The sequence below is a fragment of the Bubalus bubalis genome, chromosome 1, assembly GCF_019923935.1.
Source record: "Bubalus bubalis isolate 160015118507 breed Murrah chromosome 1, NDDB_SH_1, whole genome shotgun sequence".
NCBI lineage: Eukaryota > Metazoa > Chordata > Mammalia > Artiodactyla > Bovidae > Bubalus > Bubalus bubalis.
The window spans coordinates 154,003,869-154,023,388 of NC_059157.1; the positions used below are offsets into that span (position 1 = coordinate 154,003,869).

General features: G+C 36.5%; 1 protein-coding gene and 1 long non-coding RNA gene across 2 annotated transcripts; both read right to left on the reverse strand.

Moving 5' to 3' along the window:
* Positions 1-2,572: 2,572 nt before the first annotated feature.
* On the reverse strand, positions 2,573-9,398 carry LOC123334265. The gene is made up of 2 exons (XR_006552094.2): positions 7,207-9,398; positions 2,573-2,904 (listed from the first exon to the last, which is right to left on the reverse strand). It is a non-coding gene; the product is annotated as an uncharacterized LOC123334265 (long non-coding RNA).
* A 1,213-nt stretch (positions 9,399-10,611) lies between these two features.
* On the reverse strand, positions 10,612-19,189 carry LOC123334266 (serine/Arginine-related protein 53). The gene is made up of 3 exons (XM_044945485.1): positions 19,043-19,189; positions 11,914-12,066; positions 10,612-11,268 (listed from the first exon to the last, which is right to left on the reverse strand). Exons 1-3 carry the CDS (start codon positions 19,172-19,174, stop codon positions 11,176-11,178), a joined length of 378 nt encoding a protein of 125 aa, XP_044801420.1. The 5' UTR covers positions 19,175-19,189; the 3' UTR covers positions 10,612-11,175.
* Positions 19,190-19,520: the final 331 nt, after the last annotated feature.

Here is a 19,520-nt window from a genome sequence, read left to right on the forward strand (position 1 = left end):
TACACCACACAGCTTCTCTGCTATCAGGGGCCATTACCCAGCTTTCAGCAGACCTCTACATAAACATTAGTGTTTGTCCAGGGTATGGTTTAACCAAGTTTTCAGTGACTCTATAGGTTTGGTGTTCTGGTTACTCTAGCTGTGTAACAAACCACCCTAAAACCTTGTGGTATGGGGTGACATTTTATTATGCTCATAGATGCTGTGGGTAAGGAGTATAGACTGGGAAATGAAGATGGCTTGTCTGTAGAGCCTCAGCTAGAGGGGACTGTGGCTGGAGGAGTCTACATTCACATGCTGGTTGTTGGCTGGAACTTCAGCTGGAACTGAACACCAGAACACCAACAATGTAGACCCTCCCTATGGCCTGGGTTTTCTTGGGACATGGCCACCCCTGAGTCATTGGTCATCTTGTATGGCAGCTCAGGGCTCTGGGGTGAGTATCCCAAGTGAATTAGGCATAAGCTTTTTGTGAATTAGTCTTGCAAGTTATGCTGTGTCACTTCTGATACATTCTGTTGGTTAAAAGCAAGTCACTAAGATTGACCCAGATTCAACAAAGAGGTTATAGACCCCCACCCCTCAATGAGAGGTGTCAGAGAATTTGAAGACATGCTTTAAAGCCATCACAGTAGGTAACAAATATTCTATTACATATTGTTACCTGTCACTGATGTGTTGGAGTTAAGGTTCTCATCTATCACTCTGCCCCTTCCTGCTGGCTAATCGGTTCCCAGACATATAAGAAAGGGCATGCTCCAGGTAAATGCACCTCTATTCCTAGTTGGGATTTCTGATCCTAATTTCTAGCTGATATATGGCCTTAATACATTGACCTGGGAAGAGCTGAAGCACTGGCAGTCCCCTTCTCAACTTTTTCTTCTAAGACCGAGAGAGCCAGACTATGCTTCTCGTTTACCTTAGATGGTTTTGCTTGGCTTTTCAGGAGCTAGAGCTGAAAAAAATCCAAATTTATTGTTTCACTCACCTGAGATCACACACCTGGTTAATTCAATTTTTAGTAAATTAAAATATTTGTTGACAGGAAGACCCTGCTGGGGTAGATAGAAATCATTAAGAAAAGGTTGGCTGATAACTGCAGAATTAGAATTGAATTGAGCATTTTCCATGTGCTTACAACCTAAGATGAATGAAAATTTCTTTTTTGTCCTTTAAAGGAGAAAAAGTTGAATAGATACGGAAACTACCTAAATGGGAAAAGAGGTGATTATGACTAAGGGTTAAATTGATGATTTGGTGCCTCTTTTTCCCTGAGGCCTCACTTCAAGATAATCATACCATTTTGACATAGGCTGAAACGTTCATGCCAGACCTCTCTAAATCGGATACATTCAGGCTCAGAGAACCACTCTTCAATGACTAGTGTTGGTCTGGAATAGAGAGCTGAGGAGCAATGGTGATTGGGAATCTCAGAGTTGAGATGCCACTCACTTCGTGTGTGAAGTGTTTGCACATAAAGCTACCACTGTCACAGCTTAATGCATCTTCATGAAAAGATGGCTTGTTGAATAGCTTTTGGAGAGCTGGAGAAAGGAGTATGCCCTAGGTTCATCCACCTAGAGCATGTTATACAGAGTGAAGTTAAGTCAGAAAGAGAAAAACAAATATCATACATTAACACATATAGATGGAACCTAGAATGATGAGTCTTTTGCAGGGCAGCAGTAGAGACTCAGAGAAAGACTTGTGGACACAGTAGGGGGAGGGGAGGGTGGGATGAAGTGAGAGAGCAGCATTGAAATATATACATTACCCTATATAAAACAGATAGCCAGTGGGAATTTGCTGTATGATGCAGGGAGCTCAATCCTGTGCTCTGTGACAACCTAGAGGGGTGGGGTAGGCTGGAAGGAGGGAGGAAGGTTTAAGAGGGAGGGGACATATGTATACTTATGGTGGATTCATGTTGTTGTATGGCAGAAATCAACACAATATTGTAAAGCAATTATCCTTCAATTACAAAAAAAAAAAAAGTATGCCAGTCAGCAGCATTTGATGGAACTACTTTCTGAATAAGCAGAAATTTGAGTGTGTAGATATGCTATGTAGCTGGATTTCTTTAGGATTTTCTATATTGTTAAAGGAGATTTCTTAACCTCTCTTGTGACAGGGGAGTTGTCGGCTGACTAAGTTCTAGTGGATGAGGTATAAGCTTCCAAGTTTCTTTTATTTTCCACTTCTGAGTCTTGTTAAAAGAAAGGGAGTAAGTATATCTTTCATACTGCCTGGAATGTAGGCAGTGGGATGTGAATATGATGGCTAGAGCTGTACTGAACCACACTGTGGAAGCCACTGACAGAGAGGAGGATGTTAGAACAAGAGCCTGGGTTCTTGCCATATGAAACCACCATACCCGCCTTTCAATGTCTCTTCCTTGAGAGAGAAATAAATGTTTTTTGTGTGTTTTTTTTTCTATTTAAGCCACTGTTTGTTGTTAACTGTTGTCATTGTGTATGAACGTAAAACTAAATGGTGTACTTAATTAATCCTAATTGATCCACTGCCCTTGCAAATAATTTTACCAGCTTTGGTCCCAGCAGGAAACAAATGACATACTCTAAAGAGTTTAATGAAGGCATTATATACAGAGATGTGAATAGGGTTAAAGGAGCCAATCAGGGACTGATACCAGTCTCCAGGTCACCAGGGGCAGGGAGGAAGCTGTACCTGTAATGGGTGACAGCTGTACCCTTGAGAGGGGCGCCTGCTCGAGTTGTGGCCTCAGGAAACCAGCCACAGCAGAAAGAGCAGGGTATGGAGACTCAGTTCTCTCTTCCTTCCTGTGATTTCCTGTTAGAGCCTGCTATTGCTTGAACCCAATCAGAAGCCAGAGGGCAAGGAAGACTGGGTGATTCAGTCTGTAAAGGACAGCTTCCTGGGACACTGCAGAGAAAAAAAAAAAAAAAGAGTGAATGAATCTGAATGAGCGATGGAGAGAACGAGCTATATACAATGTCCCCTCATTATAAACTGACTTTTTAATTCTTAAATGATTTGAAGAACAGAATGAGATGATGATTTGCATGAAATTGTCCAATTTGAAAGTTTACTTACTGTTGTTATTTACTGGTTTATGGCTCAGCAATTACACTTTTAGGAATCTATGCAACTGTTAAAAAGAATGAGGTATAGGTAGACTGCTCTGGAAAGTTATCTAAAGCATATGATCATGGAAAAAAAATTAACTGCAGACAAATCTGTTTTCCTTGTCCAAAAAGAGAGCCCATGTGTCAATATCTCAATAGAAATGCATTTGTTCAAGTACAGGGCTAGGCTGGGAGGACTTTTTCTCCCAGTCTAGTGGTCACCAGGTGTTCTGTGACAACCTAGAGGGGTGGGATGGGGTGGGAGGTGGGAGCAACATTCAAGAGGGTGGGGACATACATATACCTATGGCTGATTCATGTTGATACATGGCAGAAACCAACACAGTATTGCAAAGCAATTATCCTCTAATTAAAAATAAATTTAAAAATTTTTAAAAAAGAGAGAAAAAAAATAATGGTCACTAGGTAGGGAGAGACAATGCAGCTAACCAAGAATAACTGGTTCCATATGGATGACTTTCCTTTTGTGTTTTGTTGGTATTTTTCAATGAAAAAAATCCAAATCACAAAAGTGTGGAAGATATCACTTAACAAAAAGCTTAATTCTTGATATAAATCTCATTTTATGTATTCTTTTACTAGCAAATGATCAAATTTAATAAATTTTATGTGATCATTTGCTAGCTGGCATAAATTATATAATTTATAGAAAAATATAAAATGAATATTGAGAACATTTTGAAGTACTTAGCAGAAAGAGAATTAGTTTAGTAAAATGGTGGCCGTTAATATTTAATTTACAAATTCCACATCTGAATTAGAATCCAACATTCAGGAACTTCCCTGATAGTCAAGTGGTTATGACTTTGACTTCCAACAGGAGGTGTGGGTTCGACCTGGCCAGGGAGAGGTTGGGGAGACATCCCACATGCTCCTGGTTAAAAAAAAAAAAGAAAACAAAAAACACCACCCAAAACTTAAAACAAAAGCAACATTGTATCAAATTCAATAGATTTTGAAAATGATCCACATTTAAAGAAATCTTAAAAAAAAAAAAAGAATCCAATATTCAAATCTCCCATTGACATTTAAACAGTGTATTTTAAATTTCCCAAAGCAAAAATACATTTCAAATCTATGCTGTCTTTGTTAGTAAAAGAACAGCGATCTTTATCATGGATTGTGATAAATTCTAAAATAGGTTTCTCAAAAAATAAGAAGATAATTCTTTGAAAGAGTTTTGTAACCCTTTCAAAATTCTCTGAAAGTCTGTGCAAATGCCTTTCAAAGGGATTTAAAAATTAACTGAACAATGTCTTTTGGGAATTATATTACACTATTATGGCAAGATAAACATACTTAGAAAGTGGAACTTTAAGGACCCCAAACAGAAACGGAGTCTCTGGAAATTTCTAGACTGTGTCAAATACTAACCTATTTACCAATCATTTGTCACCTTCTCTTATTAAGTTAACCATAAAGAAGGCGAGTTAAAAGTCTCTGAGCACCTTTGTTGAAAACGGCCCACATGACCTTGGAAACACAAGTGTGCTAGTGGGAGAACAAATGTTAATACGAAAATGGTTTACTTCCTGAAAGTTCAAGTGTTTTAGATGGAATAGCTATTATATAACACAGGCACTGGGCTGCTAATTATGCTTTATGGTAGTTAAAAAATTTTTTTTTAATGATCTACTTTGAACATGGAGAAAGTATATTTATTGAAGATTATAACCTTGGATGACTTCTCGTTTCCACTGCATGTGGTAACTGCAACCAATTCAAATATACAGCATTATCAAAAAAGTATTTTTTCAAACTATTAATAAGTGAGTTATCTAGATTTGCTGCAGCAGAAAGAGGAAAGAAAAAAGCTACAATGGGGCTAAATAAATAATCCAGTTAAAAAATCTACCTGTTCTTTAATATAGTCATTCAATCCATTGTACTGGTATGTCGAAAATATTGATTTACTTCTCAATTATTTGTTTTCAGTTTGATTTTAAGCTTATGATATTTTCATAGAACAGGCACAGGTAGATAAACTATAGCTATGGACTTTATTCAAGATGTGGGATTTTGGCAGTTAATTATTTAAAAGATTATGAAGGGAGCATGTACTATACTAGTTTTTTTTTACATTGGGATTTAAGCCTGAGTACTATGTTACAAGATGTGAAGAAGAAAGGGTCAATTCAGTTCATCATTCTCTCTTAGCACTGCTGCAGGATCATTTTGCCATTCAAGACCTAAAAATAAAATGGTACATTGTTGAGTTTGAAGTGTTGTCTTACTATGCTGGTAGAGTCTACTTCTTGAAACGGACCTGTCGTTTGCGAGGAGAGCAGTCACAGCATCCATGTGTGGACCCTCAATGACCACATCTGTATCACTTAAAATATTATTTCTATAATTTAAAAATTGGACCAGAAAGAAAGTCTGGGCAAGTGAAGACTAGTGTCCTGGCTTAAACTCTGGCCCCACTGTTGTTCATCACTAATGAATCAGAGAAGGCCCTGTGTACTCTCTATTTCCTCATGGTATCCAAAGGCCTTGGTCAGTTCAGAGACATGCAGAGACACAAATCACAGAAACCAAACTCATTTGGCAACAAAACTTGTGTTTTTTTTAATTTAATTTTTTAAATAGTTTTTTTTTTGGCATTGTAAAAGTACACACAATTACTCTTACCCATTTTTAAGTGTACAGTTCAGTGTTATTAAACATATTCACATTGCTGTGCATCCATCTATGCCTGTAACCCTTTTCATGTTATAAAACTGAAACTATTCCCATTAAAGAATAGCCCCATCTCCCTTCCCCACTAGGCCCAGATAACCACCATTATACTTTCTGCTTTTATGACTTTAATTACTCATATAAGTAGAATCATATAGTATTTGTCTTTTTGTGACTGGATTATTTCTCTTAGCATAATGTGTTCAAGGTTCATCAATGCTGTAGCAGATTGCACAATTTTCTTCCTCTTACAATAAGTGCCAAGTCACTTCAGTCATATCCGACTCTTCGCAACCCCATGCACTGTAGCCTGCCAGGCTCCTCTGTCCATGGGATTCTCCAGGCAAGAATTCTCCAGGCAAGAGTGGGTTGCCGTGTCCTCCTCCAGGGGATCTCCTTGAACCAGGGATTGAACCCACATCTCTTAGTTATGTCTCCTGCATTGGCAGGAGGGTTCTTTACCACTAGTGCCACTTGGGAAGCCCAAGGTACAGAGATATCTTTTTGTTTTTGGAGTGCCCAGGCCTAATATAGCTCATTTTTTATCTGGACATGGCTGTCTACTTCCAGGATTTATAATGTGTCCCATGTATTTAACTTGTTGCTTTGAGATTTTGTGCCTTTTTCTGGGAGACCCAATAACCCTGGGTCCCAAGGAAATTAAGAATTTCAATCATGTTCTGATCTGAGGCCTCCATGGAGGGCCTACATATTCACATGTCTAAATACTGTAGAATAGCCCCTTCTTTTAGGTGTATGTTCCTTAGTTCCTTTCCCAGGGCCTGGGCAAACAAGTGTGGGCTGTCCCCAGACCCATAAGGCAATACTGTCCAGGTGTACTGTTGCATCTGGCCCAAGCGGGAGTTAGTCCATTCAAAGGCCAACATATTATTCTTCTCCTTTAAGGTTGAGGAATATTCCATTGTATATATACACATACATATATACTACATTTTACTTCATCCATCCCTGGATACTTGGGTTGCTTCCATATTTTGGCTATTATGAATAATGCTGCTATGACTGTGGGTGTACAAATACCTCTTTAAGACTCTGCTTTTGATTCTTTTGGGTATATACCTGGACACCGATTTATTTTCGGCTCCAAATAGGCTGAGTAATATAAATAGGCATATTGTTAAACAGACTGCTCATTTCAGATGGGCAAATTCATTTTTCCTTCATTGAAAAAATATTTATTGAGAGCTTTCTTTGTGTCAGGCAAGGGCTAGATTCTTGATCACAGGATCAATGATAGCAAAAATAACTTGGAAATATAAGATGACAGAGCATTTTCTTTGATTTGGAAAAAAAAACTCCACCAAACAGAATACTGATCAACATCCATCTCTATGATAAAAGTGAAGATGAGTAGAGAATTCACAGAGTTCTTTCTTACCTCCATTTTTATTTCTGTTCTTCTGTAAAGACTCAGATGTCTTCTTATCAAGATGAGTTGCTTTTCCATTATTCCACAAGGAAGTTCCAAAGAGTAATAAGTAGGGTTACATTTAAAGAATGGCATTTAAAATTTCTGAAATAATCCAAGAGCTGTATCTATTGAGTAATGGCCAAGAGATGGTTCAAAACCTCTTTTGTCACACTCACAAAGAATTTTGGGGTGGCGAGGCAGCGGAGAAGGAAGGAGTAACATGGGTATAAGAATTCCAGATCAATTCATCCATAGTTTAGTGACCAAAAATGTCCAGTGTCTCGTTTCATTTCTAGCTTTTGTTACTATCTTAGCTGCTCACTTAAAGATTTTCACTTGATATCCAAACCAAAGTGAAGTCTGGCAAGGGGTTTAACCATATGCAAATGGATTGTATCATTTCTCTCCAAAACAATGTCTTTTATAACAATACACGCTGCAAAACCAAACAGGGTCAGGAAACACACAGCGGCCCCATGGCTGTGCAAGCCTTATTGGCAGATGCAATTCATTCTCAGAAGTACTGAAAGTCTCTGTCAGCTACCATTGCACGTTTCACGCAAGCATGGTGGTGATAGAAGACAGTGGCCAAATTGGCTTACTCCTCTGATTCTCCACCAAAAGGAAGCAACAATCAGAGAAGGCTAGAGGGTAACCAGGAACCTAAGCTTTTGCCACGATTTTTAATAAGATGGAGAGGGAACGGCCATTTGGGTCTTTTACATGAGGGACTCTTTCCAGGGTGGGAAGTGCAACAGTTTCCAGCCTCCTTGAGCAGCTAGCAGGAAGATGGAAGTGGATGGCTGAGAGATTCTGTGGCTCCAGGGGCTTTTCATACTTCAAGTCTCCATTTAGCTGTGATCTCACCCATGAAGTCTTCCTTAATTTTCTAACTTACATTAACTTCCTTAATTTTCCAACTTTCTTCTTTGCAACCATGTCCTCTCCCTGTCACTAACTATTATATCTTTTATGTCATACATATGTCTAGGCTTCATAACTAAACCTCCTGAAGGCAGGATCCCCATTGGATTCGCCATGTATACCCAATCACCCTTACTCTGTCCAGCAAAAACTAGGTAGTTAGAAAAATGTTAATGAGTAAGTGGATAAGTCTGACTGAAGAAGACCTGAGATTCCTCGAGTAAGCAGACAGTAGGTTACTAACTGCAGAGCATTTGGTGCTTCTTGTGGTCTTGGCAGAGAGGGAGATCAGGGAAATCCAGGGACAAAGCTGGGGTCTACTGGCCATGGCAGTTCAAGCACAGACACAAGGAGTACACTGAAGCTGGAGTGTAGCTTCTCAAATAATTACACATGCAACCATTTGTTCCATATTTCATTAAGATGGGCCACCATGACAAAATACTCCCTTGGCATAAATAGTACATTTTTTCTATCAAGGGCTTTCTTTTGTGTTACTTTACTGAAAAATCAAAGCAGGCATTTCTGCTATCAGTATCCTCATTTCACCTGCTGGGATGCTAAAGAGAAGTAGGTGAATGACTCAAAGTGCTCTCTTCTCATATCCTTGGGCATTTGCTTCCTCCTGACTAGAGAAGGCCAGAGAAAAAAATGTTCTTCTTCCATTTTCCCTGAGAACACACTTGTTCAAAAATGAAAACTTGTATATATAGTTCTCATCATTTTGTATGAAGTCAACGTTTCAAAAAGTACTTTGAGATCTCATGTAAGTCGAAACTGTTGCCAGTAATCAACTGATATGAAAGGAATTGTTCTGTTTTATAGATTCATTATATTAGGATATTAAAGAAGGCCTGCATAGATCACCTTGAATTTGGTGATATATTTGATAGTGGTCTATGAAGTCTTTTTCATTAAACTTGATTTCACTTATGTGGTAACACTGTAGTCTTCAACAGGAATTCGGGTAAACAAAGTTAATAATACATTAAAATAAATCACATTGGAAATCAGGAAGAAGGGGAACAGTCATTTGCCAAGGGCCTTCGAATTCCCTGGATCCACCGGGGCTGGACCCCGGCAGTCATTGAGTTCCTGCAGGGACTAAAGTTTAGTTAATTAAAAAAATAATGATTCTCTATCTCATGAAAAATTTAGTTTTAAAATATAAATCTGCTGCTGCTGCTAAGTCGCTTCAGTCGTGTCTGACTCTGTGCAACCCCACAGACGGCAGCCCACCAGGCTTCCCCATCCCTGGGATTCTCCAGGCAAGAACACTGGAGTGGGTTGCCATTTCCTTCTCCAGTGCATGAAAGTGAAAAGTGAAAGTGAAGTCGCTCAGTCATGTCTGACTCTAGAGACCCCATGGACTGCAGCCTACCAGGCTCCTCTGTCCATGGGATATTCCAGGTGAGAGTACTGGAGTGGGGTGCCATTGCCTTCTCCGAAAATATAAATCTACTGCAGTTCAAACCTCTGTATTTAGACTACTTGCCAAAGAGGAACTCTGATGTTAAGTATAATTAAAGTGGATCCTAGTATTTTCACTATTTTATATATGAGGAATATCAGGCATTCTGAGAAAAAATGCCTAGTCCACCTTCTCTGGAGAATCATTAGTGGCCCAAATGACAAACCGTATTCTTGCCCAGACCACTAAAAAATACTTCCCCAAAGGGTGATAGTTCTGTTACTATTTGTTATGTAATAATGAAATATAAAATTATTCAGTAACTGTGGTCCCTTTTTAAAGTCACTAAAAATTTGTATATGTTAAAAATCACACAAACCTGAGCTCATACTGGGCACTTTACTTATAACTAAGGAAAAATATCCACTAGTGTATATTGAGAAAATGGAAACATGTTTGCATGGAAAGCAAGTATTTTGTCATTAGTCTGTTTCCAACCCTTTTGCAATTGATTTTAAGTTATTTAGAGTTTTCATTTTTAACAGGGATTACAATTTTAGCAGTTTCAGAAATATAAAAAGATGGCATCAAAATGTCCTATATATTGGTAATCTGAGCCCAAGAACTTTTCATGCTTAGCTTCTGTTCTTAGCTTCACAGATACAAAATTGAGCAGAATAGAAAAGGGAAATATTCATGTCAGCTGTTGAAAACTAGTTTGTAAGATAGGCCTAAAAGCCTTTATCTCTGGCATGTTCAGTATGGAATGCATACCTGATTTTCATTCAGCCACCAGAGAAAGGCATTCTACAATGACAGATAGCCTTATCAAAATTACAATTAGCTGGATTCTTCTGCAGTATACAGCAGTTGGTTAAGTAAGGCTGAAGTGAGAGCTCTTACCAGTTTTGTCAGAAATGGTTCTCCATCATGAATATTTGGTCAACTGGTTAGGTCTAGTGTGAATGTGTAATTTTCGAAAGAAGGAGCTGCGAACTGCTAACATGTACCAAAGAAGCACCTATTAAACGCTGATCTCAAAGCAAACAAACTATCAATTTATTTAATTTTCAAGTAGCTTTTTCACTAAATGTATTATTCCTCTAAGATTAGCACGGCTCATTCTGCTTAGATTGTTTACAGTGCTTGTTATTGTGCTTAAAATTTTGCAGTAAGGTGAAATAAAACATTCCAGATGGTTTTAAAATACATGGAAGATGAAATCTCACACTTATACAGCATATAGTTTGATTCTTTTATATTCACGACTAATCAAAATTGTGTCTTAAAACAGCAACTTGATATTTTTCAAACTGTACTCAGAGACACTACTGTATACCATTTATTTTAATACTAATACTTCTAGGATTAGCTTTATTAACAGTATGACATTTTCATGCATTCTTAAACTTTATACTAGTTTCAATACTCACAATGTTTAAGTTCAAATCAACTAGTAGAGCCTACATGAGAAAAGAATGAAATGAGATTACCCTTTTTATATAATCAGCTAAATTATTTTTAAGAGTAAAAAGTTAATACTAGGATTTAAAAACCTAAATTTCCAATGTTACTGTTAATTCAACCACATGAATATTATTTTAGGCCACAGGACTGCCCATTAGCCTTTCTTGTCGGAGAGCGATTAATCTCTTGAACCATTTTTCCTCAGCATCAGCTTTCTCAATAAATAACTGAAATGAAAAAAAAAAAAAGAAGAAAAATATCATTTTTTGCCAGATAACTTGGATTTGATCTTACAAATCATCTTTATAGAATACATCCTTTAGCACAACATTTAGATGCTACTTAACTCTTGATGACTTCTTAACTGAAGATCATCTATTTGGAATAACCCTTGGAAAGTTTGAAAGGACTAATATAAAAACTATTAACAATTTTACATTTCATTTTGTAAAGTTTATTTCCTACAAACTTTCTGAGAGACAGAGTGGTATGACCCTAATTCACAGAAGACAGCACAATATGACATTAATGACATGCCCACAGTCAATAAGCCAATAAGTCAATAAGCAGAGCCAGAATTAGATCTTTTAGTGCCAGATGAAAAAAACGAAACAAAACTCTCTTTTGTCTATTTTTCTTAACCACATAAAGAATCTTCTAGAAATCAGGTAACATAGGGTGGCCCAAACCAGATTCAAATACTGGTAACAGCTCTAAGGGCTGGGGGTGAGCTGTCTTATGTTTGGCAAATATGAACATATGAATCCATTTTCTTCAATGGTCTTCTTGTCACCAGCCCAAAAGAACAGCAGTCTGAATTAACTTCAGTGAACTAGACTTAAACTGACATTCTTAAAGCTTAAGGGTCTTACATTTGGATGAGCCAGAGAATTGTCATCTTGGTACTTGATAGCAGTAGGGATGCTACTTGGGTCTATTTCCTTTTCATTACTCGGTGGATCAGCCACCACTGATGCAGGTCCTGATGTGGTTGCTGCATGCTTCACTTCATTAGCTTCTACTGACTGAAACATAAAACACTTTAGATTTTGAATAATAATTGCTCAACTGGCCTCCTTTGAGATGATACTAACTGCAACATGGCCCTAGGATACTGAATAACAGACTATTCCTCAAACAAGCAAACAAATACAAAGAAACTGTGAAAATATTATTCTTACAATCAACATATTTTTCTTAAGAAATTTGTACTTATGAGTCTATACTCTTGAAAAAGTATATACATTACACAGATGTAAATTCTATTAATCAAAACAAGTAGGCAACAAATCTCCACCGAGCTGGTCTCTTTAGGTATAAAAAGCAAATCCAAAGATTTTTATTACTATTTCTTAAATAAGTGCCTTCAGTTCAGTTCAGTTCAGTTCAGTCACTCAGCCGTACACGACTCTTTGCGACCCCATGAACTGCAGCACGCCAGGCCTCCCTGTCCATCATCAACTCCCAAAGTTCACTCAAACTCATGTCCATCGAGTCGGTGATGCTATCCAGCCATCTCATCCTCTGTTGTCCCCTTCTCCTCCTGCCCCCAATCCCTCCCAGCATCAGAGTCTTTTAACTGCCTTACTGAAATATAATTCCATATCACAATTCATATTGCTTTTATTACATCAGCAGAGTTCTGAAACTATCACCCCAAACAACTTTAGAACATTTGTATAACCCTCCTAAAAAAACACATACCCATTAGCAGTCACTGCTCCCCATTTCTCCCCAACTCTGACACCCCTAGGCAACCACTTATTTACTTTCTGTCTTTATGGATTTGTCTATTCTGCACATTTTATATAAAAGGAATCATACAATATGTGTTTTTGTGTGTGTGTGTGACTGGCTTCTTTCATTTAACATGTATATCAGTATTTCATTCCTGTTTGTGGTTGAATCCTATTCCACTGTATAAAATATTATAGGCCAGGTACTGTGCTTGGTACCAGGGACAAAGACTAATAAATCATCGTGCCTGCTTGGAAAGAACCAAGAGTGTAGTGCTGCTCAGGTTAATTTCAACATCTCCTTCCCTGAGCTAGGAGGTCAGGGAAGTGCCTAATTAACAGCAAGGCTGCAGGGATAATATGAAATGAATGATGAGATAAACTAGATGAGAAGTTGGAATTAAAAGTTAAAATTTAAAAACTCTAGATGATTGACTAGCCTTTTTTTTTTTCTACACCCATTGTTCTAAACCTATAGCTTTTCAATTTCCATGTTTTGTTGACTTTCCTACTTCTGAACATCCACTTCTCTGAATGAAGTGTAAAACAGATGTCACTGGGGAAAACATCTAGAAAATGAAATATGCATGAATTAGTTATTAGAGTGATTTATCTCAGAGTTGGAGATTCGTCTATTTAACCAGTACTTACTAAGCACTACTAATTGCTTAGCACTGGGTACACCAGGGAGAATAGAAGACATGTTCCATGTCCAAACTGAATATGACATTTTGCTGAAGGGGTGACAGATCTCTAACAAAAAAATACCAATATATATATATAAAGAAAATTGCAACAAGTTACAACAGAGATGTTTAAAGAAATATTTGGTAAATTTGATTTGGAAGTTTTTTTCTTTTATTTTGCAGCCAAAATATTTTTCCCCAGACCTCTAACATTACTACATCTCCAAAATAATGGTCACAGAAGACTCATAGCCCTAAGTGATATGACACTGACTTTTTATAAAACTGAAGGCATGTAACAGTAAAACCCCATATTCCGCAGAGAGGGAAGTGGGGAAGTATCCTAGCCCAGTGAGGTCCAAGACACAATTTTTTAAAATTATGTGTTGCCATACAGGGAATGAAAGAGTATGTGTACGTGCATGCCTAATCATTTCAGTCATGTCTGACTGTGCGATCCCACGGGCTGTAGCCCGCCAAGCTCCCCTGTCCATGGAATTCTCCAAGCAAAAATACTGAAGTGGGCATTCTGTTCTGCGTAACTAGGCCAGGCTATGAAGGGCTCAGCTAGGAGACTGCTGTCCATATAGAACAACCTTGAAAAATTGTGAAGTGTTGTTATTCTAGTTGCCAAAGATGCAGACTGCACATATTCAGGTGGCAGAGATAACATTCTATTATAAAAATCAGGTAATCTGATTTTGTTTTTACCTACACAGTATGCTTATATACATAAGGTATAAAAAGAAAACATAAAGTTCTCAATGGTTAGGATCAGAACATAAAAGTTATTATTCAATAATGGCTAATTTAAAAATGTGTGAGGAAAATGATTAATTGCTTCTTTAAGTGAGGAAAGCTGTTTTAGAGAAAATTTGACTTTAAAAAACCCTCAATATGGCCAGCCCACGACCAAACATCTGGCTTCAAGTAGCACTGCCACCTGGTGGTTCAGTTTGGAACAATTTGTTTTAAAATGCACTTTGTAAGTAAAAGAACAAATGACCATGCTGCTTAGTTAGGTACCCTTTTTGAACACTGGTGGATATTAGCCAAATACAACGTTAGGACTGAATAACTGATAATAAGTTTATCTGGGAGAGCAGTCTGAAAACAAGTCGCATCTTGGTTCCTCAAGTTGATGATATATCGGGAACTATCAGATTGTCTATCTACTCACATTGGAGAAATAGGATGGTAGAGAGTTAAAACTAGTTAAATCAATGTGTTGCAGGAGACACACCATCTAGCATGTCACTGGTGATAGCCACGTTTCTGGTAATATCTCCCTAGTTAAATTAGTGGAATTTATACAGCTGAAGACTCTACCATTATCATTAGGTTATACAAAAGCCTTCTTTAGAGATACAAATTTTATACCAACGTGTGTAGAATTGTCCAGGAGAAAAGGATGTTGAAATTTGGGTCATAATTTAATTTTCAAGAAAAGGATAGCCCATAAGATCTCCCCATGACCTGGATGAAATGGTCCTCTAGATAATTTACCTCCCTTTGCTAAGTCATCTCCTGATAAATAATTCATCTTCTTGGATATCCTGAATCTTTACCTCATATTGCAGACACAGACATTTTAGCAAATGGAAGGGATATCACTTTCTAAACTAATAAATTGGCCCACTGTTTTATATTACAGTCCAGTGCGAATTTATGCTTTGCTGGCCCATCACTGCTCTTCTGATGATTTTGATATGCGATGACTAATACAAGTCCAGGGTTGGATAGCTAATATTTTATTAGCCTTACTGTACATTTCCCAAGGTAAATGCCATCTTCTGAGGCTTTTTAGCATATTCCCCTGTTAGGGTCACTTCAAGGCATGCTTTCTTTATAACTTAACAGGGAATATGCATTGAGTTACAATTATGAGAGACATTTAATCAGTAGGAAAAAAGTGGGTTCTGGTGTTGGACAAATTTGGTTTGGATGCTGCTTTCAATCATTTATTAGATTTAACCATGCATTATAAAATTTGCTGAACCTCAGTTATAAATGTTACTAGGATACTAGTTAAATTATAAAAGTTAAATGTCTAGTATAATGGTAGCCATTATAATGGTAATTATTATTTTAGTTGTTATTTAAATATATATGAAAAAGTGGGGCTGGGATACAACATTGTTTTATACCATTTGCTTAGTGCTTTAACATTTCCAAATGGCTGTGTCGAAACAAACAGGTTTCAAGCTGATGTCTATACACGAAACCAGTAAGTTACTGTGTAAAGTAATTTTAAAACTCTTTGCTTGGTAATACAGTACATTACCAAGCCTCAAGTAAGGAGAATTTTAGGTCTAGAGAACATAAAAAAATTACATAAAACAATCTCTGGCAGAACTAAAATGGAAATTTTTGTGTCTAAAATAGCTCTGAAGGAAGTCGCACACACATCCAGCACTTGGTCTTCAGTGAGAGAAGGCGGATTAGTAGCAGGAAGACGAGGCGTGGCAACAGCTTTCATTTCTTGAATATTTATATATGTCAGGCATGTGGTTAACTGTTTTATGTAAATATCTTGTTCATCCTCATAAAAACCTCTGCTACAGGTATTATCCCCATTTTAAGAGAAGAGAGTCAAGGTGTAATGAAACTATTACATAGTTGAAGGATATAGTCAGCAAATGGCAGAATCAGAATGTGGCTCCACGTCTGACCCTCCATCTAATGCTTTTGACCACTGCTTCCTAAATTGCTAAATGCAAGATTTATTGTAATCTGGTTTGCATTTTAGAGGAAATAAATAAAATTATTGGTAAAATATTTAAACTAAACATATTTCTAAGTGGCTCAACTCGCAGTGCTGGATTAATATTTTGAGGCTGCTTCTGCTTCTCTGTCATTCTTATCCAGCCAAGAGCTAGCCTGTTCCAATTTTCTGTCTTTCTATGAATTATTGTTAAGGGGAAATTCTTTTTAAAAGATAGTTGAGACAGAAGGTGGGTTTCCCTTACACAGATTTCTTAAGGTTGCTTACAAAATGAAGAGACCCCCTAGGGGTTCCATCCTTGTCCTCTTAATCCTTAACTGTGGCATCTGAATTGAAGTATAAATAAGAAAAGCCATATTGAAACTGAGTAAACCCCAACTCAGCACTAAAAACTAAAGCAAATAAAAGCTGATTATTAAAATAATTAATAATGGTGGTCCCTCTGATGAGAGAGGTAGGTGAAATTCCTTTATATTGCTTTCATAGGAAGCCCATTTAACTACACAAAGGGTTTGTTATAAATTTGGGAAGAACAGTTTTTCTCTTGGATTTAATCAGTTATCTTAAGATTAATAACCATAGGAAATAATATTTTAAAACTTTTCTTGGGAATATAACAAGGTAGAAAAATTACTAATCCTGAAATTAAAATATATAGATATTATTACATTTATACATTTCAGAAGTCTTTTAAGAAATTCTGAAGAATTTCTGTGTTTATCAGCAAGGTCTCTGATTTGTGAGCAAGGAGACTCAGGGAAACTAAGAGGCATATCAGAAAAACATAAATGAAGTAAAGTTTATACTTAAGACGGATTGAATACCTACAGTAGAACTTTTCAAGTTTTGTATGCACTATACATACTTGGTGTGTAGAACATACTTAGATATCAAATAATTTAGATGCTAGTCTATAATTTAAAAATAAACATTTAATGGATTAAGAAACATGTTAGATATTTGATAATCATTATATTTAATTCTCAATTACTCTAAAAAGTAGATACTATTAGCTTAATGTTATGAATTTGGAAACAGAGGCTTAGAAAGAGGATGAGGTTTGCTCTAGATCATAAATTATGGTAGGAAGTGTAAAAGTTAAGTTCAAAGGCAGATCTTGAGTCCAAAGTTCATGCTCTTTCCACTATATTAAACAGGGTTTGGATCAATTTCCTCAATCACTGTCAATTTTACTAGTTACTGGAAGAACTGCTATTATCTTGGAAGAGAGGAACAGAACTGCAAATAAATTTGTTATATTAATAATTAATACCAAATGGGAAAAAGTTATTTAGAAGAAGACTCAGTGTATTAACCATAGAGGAATAAATAGTTCCACAGAAAGAAAATGCTAGTTTATCTTAAGTGTGTCTGGTGAGAACTGGGAAGTCAAGGTGAACTCTAGAAAACAAATACTATTGAAGTCAACTTCAAAATAAATTACAATTCTACTAGGAGAAGTGAATGACCCCATAACATGTACAAGTAAGATATTAAATAAAATGGGCAGCTATATTTATGAATGTGCATTTCACAGCTCCTTTTTCTTCAGAGATTGTGGCGGCAAACTACAAAATGTTCAAACGAAATCAGCGAAATAACAGGGCAGGGGCATGGACTAACCAAGGTTGGCTAGTGCATCCTGGCGTCTTGCACATGCTCAATTCATGTCTCCAGAATGAATCATTTTAAAATATATATGGCAACTGAAAAGCCATCCATCTCACTAACAATAAAATAAAATGCTAACAGAACAACAAAAGGTCAATTTTTACCTATTAGGTCAGTAAGCATGAAAAAGTCTGACTTAAAAAGTTAGGAGTTAACCAGGGTGTGAGAGGCACACTTCTCCCTGTACTTCGGGGTGGAATTTGAACTGATACAGTATTTTGGGAGAATGACTTTGGAAACAGGTACGAAAATCAACAATATTAACCTTTAACAAATAATTCCATCTTGAAAAATTTATCCTCTGGTGATAATAATGTATATTCACAAACATATATATAATACCTCCAAACTTACAACTGTTTAAATATCTACTTATCAGAGGAAACAAAATGAATGAATTATGATATTGGGTTGGCCAAAAAGTTCATTTGGGTTTTCCTGTACCATCTTACAAAAGAATCTGAATGAACTTTTTGGCCAATCCAATACATTCATCAGGAGAATGTCATACACACAGTCATTAATATATCAACAGATGCAGAATATTTTTGAATAAGTAATAACTATAGCACATCTTCATTATATGTGTGATATTAAAGAATACATGTATTTCACAGTAGACAGCCTTTTCTTCCTAAAAGAACACAAATTCCAAAAAATAACCCTGATAATGATTGAAAGAATAAATCAAATACTCAACAGAAATAAAATGCCAACGAAAGCTCCTTTTATTAGAGTTGAGTAAGTGATACCCATATATAGACAAAGAGTGTAGATAGATATATGTTACTATTTGGGCAATAATTTTATTGTTAAAGTTCTTTTCTAATTTTTCTCTAGCAATGTCAATTCAAAAAGCAGATGTATCCATTTGAAAAGAAAATGGTGTATGTTCACAAAATGCACATTACTGCTATAGAACTGTCATGTTGACATTTTACTTTGTCTTCTTGGTGAATTTTAAAATAAAAATACCATCAGAAACATTTTTACAGGTTTTTTTTTTTAACAATTTAAACAAACTGATTCTCACTGATTCATTTTTTTCTCTCAATAACACACTGACACTCTCTTGCCCTACTTCATCTACTAGAAGAACTTATATTTAAGTAAAATCCATTAATAAAGCTTCTCTTTAGTTGGAATGTAAAGGCTTATTCATAATGCCTGGATGAAAACTTACCTTTTTGATTTCTTTACTTGATCTGAATGTTTGCTGAACAAAAGAATCACTTTCAATGGCTTCAATTTCTTTGACTCTTTTTACTTGTTCTACCAGGGTGGTTTGGTCTAAAAGAGAGCATATAATGTCCATGTATTTTGATGTGGAAGCTTGTTAACAGCACTATACCTAAACAATGTTCCTTCTATGAAGTAATATTATGACTTACAAAATTTAACTGGATTAAAAAAAAAAGACATTATGGTTAAGTTATAACAGAAACATTTTACCCCTAGAGATCCACAAATAGAACATTCCTTCTCCAAGGGATCTTCCTGACACAGGGATCGAACCCGGGTCTCATGCACTGCAGGCAGATTCTTTACTAACTGAGCTACCAGGGAAGCCTCTGGTATAACGATATATAATTATATTTATACTAATTATGTTAATTTTAACTAATTATATATTAATTTTCTTCTTATTATTTAATCTATCA

Coding starts and splice junctions, on each gene's coding strand:
- LOC123334266 (XM_044945485.1), bottom strand. CDS start 19,174: ATGGACATTATATGCTCTCTTTTAGACCAAACCACCCTGGTAGAACAA. Junction 12,067..19,042: donor CAAGTAAAGAAATCAAAAAG/GTAAGTTTTCAT, acceptor TTTATGTTTCAG/TCAGTAGAAGCTAATGAAGT. Junction 11,269..11,913: donor ATTCTCTGGCTCATCCAAAT/GTAAGACCCTTA, acceptor TTTTCATTTCAG/TTATTTATTGAGAAAGCTGA.